General features: G+C 42.0%; 1 protein-coding gene across 1 annotated transcript in view; it reads left to right on the top strand.

Annotated features, from left to right (window-relative positions):
- PFKFB1 (6-phosphofructo-2-kinase/fructose-2,6-biphosphatase 1) overlaps positions 1–7,986 on the top strand; it is a 105,393-nt gene that overhangs the window by 74,818 nt on the left and 22,589 nt on the right. Inside the window, 1 exon segment of the mRNA XM_004389135.1 lies at positions 2,676–2,801. Coding sequence (XP_004389192.1) covers positions 2,676–2,801 — 126 coding nt within the window.

Here is a 7,986-nt window from a genome sequence, read left to right as displayed (position 1 = left end):
ATTTGATGTTCTAGGGTTTCAGGATTGTTGATTCTCTGTTTGGCTTAGTTTTTCGGATCTTTGTTGTGGAGGGACGGCGTGGTGTTTCTGCCTAGAGCGCCATCTTGCCGGAAGTCTCCTGTTTTGTTTTGTTTTGATATGCCCAAATAGGCTGCTCGTGTGAGCTAGCCCTATCACTGGTACCCTTGAAGCTCCAATGTTCTGCCATCAGGTGGCCAGACCTGCCACTATGTAGGTGAGCCCAGGAGTCTGCCCACTCCTCCTTTATGGATTCTGCTCAGGTGTCCAGGTAGTTGGCCACCAAGTGTGTGGTGCAGGCTCTCACCTACAGTCCTAGACAGCCATGGGTGATTGGTGTAGGCACAGGCATCTCACTGCAGCAGGGGGTCACACGCTGAGCAAGGCAAGGGGCTGACAGCTGTCCCTGGGTGTCTGGGAGGAAAGCATGTCTCTGTTCTCAAGAGAGCGTAGGTGAGTGGGTTTTGCAGCCAGACTAAGAGCACCCAATGCTGTTGGCTGTAAGGACTGGGGGCACCACTTGTTCTTGGACCCCTGTCATGGGTGGCTAGGTGGCATGTGTGGAGCCACTAGTCCTCTGGCCCCTGATGTGGGCAGGCAAGGAACCTGCCCAATGTGCAGAGCAGTGTCAAATGTCATGAACCTGCCACCCCACAGCTGAAACAGTTGAAGTTAGACTTCAGGTATATACAGTGTTGAATGAGGGCCTACGCTGTCGAAATGGGCCCACACAAGTCTCTGCAGGGATGAAAGCCATTCGAAGTCTGTGGACCCGTTATGCCTGTGCCTAGGCAAAGGATCTGTGCCTACCCTGAATTCCTGGCTTAGGGGAGCCTGCAGATTATTGTTTCCCCTTTTTTTAAATGTATTCCCTCTCCAAGGCAGGGAGAATGGCTCAGGGCATGTGAGGGGTCCTACTTCCAGCCCAGGGGATGTGGCAATTACTAAAGCCGGCCCGGGACTGGTGCAGAACAGGGAGGGGGAAGGTAAATGGGAGAGAGGTTTTTTCCAAAGGGGGCGTTATTTGATCTGCTTGGTAGGCCAGACGCAAGTACTTATCTTTTGCCAATTGACTGCTCCTTTTTACTGGTTCTGGATATCTGGATAGACTCTCTGCCACTGGGCCTCTACCAATGTGGAAAGCACCTCCCGAACGCCACTGTTTGACTCACTGCTCACGGGAGCCAATCAGGCCTGAAGGGGGCCAGCTCTTGCTGGGTCAGGTCTGGCAACTCCTCACTACTTCTGAATGGTTAGGGCTCCTAGATTGTTGTATATAATCGATTTACTTGGTTTTTTTTTTTCGGTCTTTGTTGTAAAAGAGACCACAGGAATCCTCTGACTACTCCATCATCTTGACCCGCCTTTCACCCCGGTGATTTCTAATCTACTTTCTGTCTCTAAGAATTTTTCTATTCTAGATATTTAATGTAAGTGGAATCATACAATATTTGCCCTTTTGTGTCTGTCTTATTTCAATTAGCATAATGTTTTCAGGGTTCATCCATATCATAGCATGTATCAGACCTTCATTCCTTTTTATGGCTGAATAATATTCCATTATGCATATATATCAAATTTTGTTTCTCCATTCATCTGTTGATGGACACTTGGGTTGTTTCTACCTTTTGGCTATTGTGAATAATGCTAGTATGAACATTGGTGTAAAAGTATTTGAGTTCCTGTTTTCAGTTCTTTTAGATATATATTCCCAGGGTCACTGTTATTTTTTCTTGATGCATTTAGTCTATTAGTGGTGAGTGGGGGATTAGGGATATTCTTTAATGTTTTGATTAAGACTCAGTCTTAGACAGTTTTATCCTGATTCTTAGAGGTTTGGCCTTCACAAGTTTTCTTGCCCTTCCTCCAGATGTAATGCTGGGCCTAGCAGAGATTCCCACCCCTCGCTCCAGGGTTAGAGCATTTTTTCCCTGTTTCCCTTCCAAGTAGTAGTAGGTTTCCACCAGTGCCCTCATTTTCTGTTGCCCTTCCTTCTGCAGATTAAGATTTTTGTTTCTTAGGGATAATACAGTAGATTGGCCTGGGCAGAGTTTCAGTCATGTGGACCATTCCTTTGTGCCAACTGCAGTGGATTTCCACCAGTGCTCTCAGACTACACTTTTGTTGCTTTTTCCCCTGAATATTAAGGCTTGTTCCATAAGGGTTTGGAGGAAGTGGTCTAGGCAGAATTTCAGCAATGACTGCTGTTCCCCTTCCCAAGCCAGAACTATAAGAGATCTTTCTTAGGATTCTTCCTAGTCTTCCCTATCAGCACCTGGTAAGATTCCTCAGAAATCTGCAAAAGGGTGCAAAACCTCTTTTGGCTGCCGTCCCTAGGGGCTTTACACTTATGCGAGCCCACAGCCAGTCTTTAGTAATTCATTAAAAATATTTTAGCTGAATCTTAGTGGTATTTATGTCAGGTAAGCAAATGTCTCTCAAGATGCCTGTCTCTACAGATTTTAGGTTAGCTGTTTGCCCTGCAACCCCAGTTTTCTGATGAGTTCAAGAAAAGTTATTAATTTGCATTTTCTCCAGCTTTTTTATCTTGTCGTAATGGTGGGAGAGATACTCTTTCCATCCCTGTATCTCTGAACTGATACCAGAAGTTCATATAAACCCGAGGATAAAATTTTAAGGCTCTGTTTGTATTCCAGCATCCATCCCACAGTTTACCAATTCCCCCACGATGGTGATCATGGTGGATTTACCAGCTCGAGGAAAGACCTACATCTCCACGAAGCTCACAAGATATCGCAACTGGATAGGAACACCAACTGAAGGTGTGTTTCTGGAACCCCGTGTTATCCAGACCCCTACAGATCACGGGCTGAAAACACAGTAAAGTAGAAGTCCTCAGAGGGGCCAAAGCCCTCAGCACCAAAAATTCTTCATCACCTTCATTCCAGTAATAGGACTAGTACTACTACTACCACTATATTCATAAATTTCAAAATTTATTGAGCACATACTCTGTGACCAACTCCATGCTGGGTGCTGAACATAGAAAAGTGGATAAGGTCAGATGTCTGCTCTCAAGGAGCTCCATGATCTCAAGACTTCAAAACAAGCCAACCATCGAGAAACAACTATTTTGGTTACCATTACTATCATTAACATAACAATATTACTATTTTTATTAGAATTGCTGTTTTATCACCATTTCATAGTTGAGGAAATTAAGGCTAAAGAGGTGATTACCTTGCCCAAAAAGTGCCTTGCCCCAAAAGGTCAGTAAGTGACAGAACCAGGATATTAACCCAGGTCTGTTTGATTCCAAAGCCTGAACTTCATTATGTCAGGTTCAATGCCTGGCTCTACTGATAGTAAGAGAAAAGAATCCTACGTTGGCCCCACAGTCTCTTTTTCTTCATTTTATCCCCATCCTTCTTTCTCTTCCCCATCACAACACTGTATCTGCATCTCTCCCTCCCTCTCTCTCTCTCCAAGTCTTCTCCTCTCTTTCTCCTATTTTTTCTTTCCATTCATCTACTTTCTCTTTCTATAATTCACTTGTGAAGAGTTCCTCAAGAGTTTTCCATGTGCGATGCTAGGCTTTGGGGAGGCAGAAATGGATGAGACTCTTGCCCTGCCCTTGGAGAGTTTTTGGTCTGGCTGGGTATACATAAGAGTACCTCTTGTCACCTGGGAATTCTACAACAGGGTGCTAAGAGGGCTCACAGGAGAGAATCACCAACTGGAAGGCAGCAAATGCTTCCCAGATAGGGTGTATTTGAGCTGGGTCCTGTGTAAGGAGTAGGGGATTGGCAAAAGAGATGGAGAAAAGGGATAGCTTATGTGGAGGATGGCAGGTTCTGAGGAGCCTCTCTTGAATGTAGGGCAACATAGGACAGTGGCAGGTGGGTCTCTGCCCTAATGCCCCTGCTTTTCATTTGCTCCACTCCAATCTATTCTCACAGAGACCTCCAGAGTCATATTTCAAAGTATAAAGCTGACCATGCCTACAGCTTCCAAGGGCCCCCTTAGCCTGCAGGTTTAAATCCAAGCTCCTTAGCCAGTAATTCAAGAGCATCCACAGAAGTGGAAACTTCTCCGCGTAGTATTTGAGACAAGAGTATCAATAGCCTTCTCTGATCACTGCAGGTGGAATTAGTACTTCTTTCCCCTCACTCTCTTGCATGGCTCCATGCTGCCTCTGTCAAAACACTTAAAACTGGTTGAGAGATCTCTTTTTACTAGTTTTCTCTATGACCCACCTATTGGACTGTGAGCTCCCTGAGGGCTCCATCATGAGGATCTGTTTCATCTCTGAGACTCCAGATCTCATGACCTGCTTTAAATAGTGGGCCTCAGAAAGTCTCTGTTGAATGAATGAGTGAAATATTACATTACCTCTTCATCTGCTTATCTCCTTTCTCCTCCTTTTCTTCCCGCCTCTCTGGTATTTCACCATTACAAATGGGAAATGACCTAGAGAAGGCAGTAAATTTAGACTGTCCCTCATGATACAGAGAAATGAAAGAACATTGGACTAGGATTCAGGAGGCCCGATGTAATTCTGCCACTAGCTGATTTACTGTGTGACACTTGATTATTGATTTTACTCCCTGGATCAGTTTCCTTATCTTTCCAATGGAGTAAAGCATTAAAAGTGTTGGACAACCAAGAATTCTGTATCTGGAAAACTGTCCTTCAAGAATGAGGGGGAAATTAAGACATTTCCAGATAAACAAAATCTGAGAGAGTTTGTAACCACTAGGCATGACCTACAAGAAATGCTAACAGGAGTCCTTCATATGAGAAAGGACACTAGACATTAACTCAAAGCTGTACATGGAAAAAATAATCTCCATTAAATGTAATTGCATGGGCAAGTGTAAGGGCAAGTTTTAAGGTATTTTTGCTTGGTAATTCTAGTTATGTTTTTCATACTTTATAATGACAAATGCATAAAAAATAAGTATAAATTTTTGCCACAGGACACATGATGTATAAAAATGTAATATGTAGGGATTCTGGGAAGATGACTGCATGAGCAGATTTAAGTTCCCAAGCTTCTCCATACATGCACCAAGAAATGCAATGAGAAAAAAATCTACTTAGCCCTGAGAGACTGTAAAATGGTGGGCAAAAGACAGCAGCAAGGAGCTGTAGACAGACCCAAGTCAACATCAAATCTGTTATGGTAGAAAAAAAGCTTTTTCCAGTGTTTCCACCCCTCCCACACCAGGCTTGACAAATGGGAAGCAGCCATGGATGGCTACAGTGACTCACAAACTGATGGCTACAGCAGAGCCCACTCCTCTAGGCAACACATGGCTTACCTGTGCACAGGGAAGGGCGCTGAGCTCTAGCTCTGCTATAAATAGGACAAATCTCCCTGGTGCTCCATTCAGGATATACCCGCACCTCCCCCTCCCAGCATGTCAGACAGATGGATACCACAGTCCCTGTTGACCCATGGCTCACCTGAACATGGGAACAGGGCTCGATCTCTGACTCCAAGATAAGTGGGCCTTCACAGAGTGAGGGAGAGAGCAGTGACCAGGACTGAGGGCTACACCCACCAGAGGGTGGTTCATTTAGTATGGGCTTTCTAACCAGTTTGGAAACCACTAAAGGACTACAAACTTGGTCTGGAGGAAAACACAACCCTCATGTAGCAGAGGAGGGAGCGATAACCAAAGACTGAAATCTGTGCCCCCTAGAGGATGTATTGACTAGTATGTGTTCTCTGTTTTGTTTGGGAGCTGCTGAGAGAAGGAACCCTTGGTCTGGACTGAAATGGAGTTGCCAAAGAAAGGGAAAGAAAATGGTAAGCAAGTCTGCAGGCTCTGCCATCTAAGAGTTTCTTGCAGAAAGTAGTGCTGTTGAAAACACTGAATACTCAGGAGACTTGAGAAAGCTAACACCTTGTAAAATTTTAATGTCCTACTTTCAACAAAACAATTACAAGGCACACACACACAAACTGGAAATGATGACCCATTCAAGTGAACAAGATGAAGGGAGAGAATTTGTACTTATGGAAGCCCAAATAATAAACAGATTGGAAGAATATAACACAACGGTATTAAGCAAGCTCAAAAATTTAAAGGACAATACAGACAAAGAACTAAAGAAAATTAGGAAAATGATGCATGAATGAGACTTTAAATAAAGAAATAGATACATAAAAAGAAACCAAACAGAAATACTGAAACACAGTATTCTTCTCAGAAATCTTGGAGACCAGAAGGCAATTAATGACATATTTAAAGTGCTGAAAGAAAGAACTGTCTATATCTGGCAAAACTATCCTTCAAGACAGGAAAGCTGGTAATGGGAAACCCAGGGTCAAAAAGGGGAGAGTGTTGACACGTTGTGGAGTTGGCAACTGATGTCGCAAAACAATATGTGTATTAATTGTTTAATGAGAAACTGATTTGCTCTGTAAACCTTCATCTAAAGCACAAAAAAAAAACTATCCTTCAAGAAGGAGGACAAAATTCAACATTCCTAGATAAACAAAAGGTCACAGAGTTTATAACCACTAGACCTGCCTTATAAAAATGCTAAAGGAAGTCTTTCAGATGGGAAAGGACACTAGACAATAACTTGAAGCTGTACATAGAAAAAAAACTCCATTAAAGGTAATTACAGTGGTAGATATAATGGTAAGTTTTAAGGTATTTTGCTTGGTAATTCTAGTGGTTATGTCCTCATGCTTTACAATGACAAGTGTATAAAAAGTAAGTATAAATGTATGTTACAGGACACATGATGCATAAAGATATAATTGGTAATAATAACAACATAAATGGGGTGGGGGAGAACAGTATACATTTAGAGTTTTCATATGTTATTGAGTTAAATTGGAATAAATTTAATCCAAGTTGTTATAAATGTAAGATGTTAAATTTAATACACATGGTAACCACAAAGAAAATATCTAAAAAAAAAAACTCTCAAAAGGGAAGGAGAAGAGAATCAAAATAGTTTACTACAAAAAAACAAAACACAAAAGGTGTCAGTATTAGAGGAAATAAGGGACAATGAAGATATACCAAAAAACCAAAACTAAACCCATAGCCATTGAGTCAGTTCTGATTCACAGTAACCCTTTAGGACAGAGCAGAACTGCCTCATAGAGTTTCCAAGGCTTTAATCTTTATGAAAGCAGACTGCCACATTGTTCTCCCATGGGGAAGCTAGTGGACTCAAACCATCAACCTTCAATTAGGAGGCACTTAACCACTGCACCACTAGGGCTCCTTCATTAGTCATTAGGGAAATGCAAATGAAAATCAGAATGAGATACCACTTTACCCTCACTAAGATTGCTCTGATTAAACACACACACACACACACATACAACAACAGGAGATGGCAAGGGTGTGGAGAAATTGGAACACTCATCCATTGCTGGTGGGATCATAAAATGGTACAGCTGCTGTGGAAAAGAGTTTCGCAGTTCCTCAAAAAGTTAAACAGAATTACCATATGATCCAGTAATTCCATTCCTAGGTATATTCCCCAAAGAATTGAAATCAGAAATACAAACAGATACTTGTACACCAATGTCCATTATAACACTATTCACAATAGACAAAAGACAGACACAACCTAAATGTCTATCAACAAGTAAACAGACAAACGTGGTACATACATACAATGGAATATTACTCAGTCATAAAGAAAAATGAAGTCCTGATACATGCTATAACGTGGATGAACCTTGAAAACATTATGCTGAGTGAAATAAGTTAGTCACAAAAAGACAAATACTATATGATCCTGCTTATGTGAAATATCTAGAATAGGTAAATGTATAGAGACTATAATTTATTAGTGCTTTCCAGGGGCTGGAGGGAGGAGGAAAGGGGGAGTCATTGCCTAAGCTGTACTGGGCTTATGTTAAGAGTGGATGGAAAAATTTGGAAACAGATTGTGATGATATTTACAGAACATGATGGCTATAATTAATGTCACTGAATTGTACATGTAAAAAATGTTGAAATGACAGGA

Source organism: Trichechus manatus, unplaced genomic scaffold (assembly GCF_000243295.1).
Source record: "Trichechus manatus latirostris isolate Lorelei unplaced genomic scaffold, TriManLat1.0 scaffold00233, whole genome shotgun sequence".
Taxonomy (NCBI): domain Eukaryota; kingdom Metazoa; phylum Chordata; class Mammalia; order Sirenia; family Trichechidae; genus Trichechus; species Trichechus manatus.
This window is presented reverse-complemented; position numbering and strand designations above follow the sequence as displayed.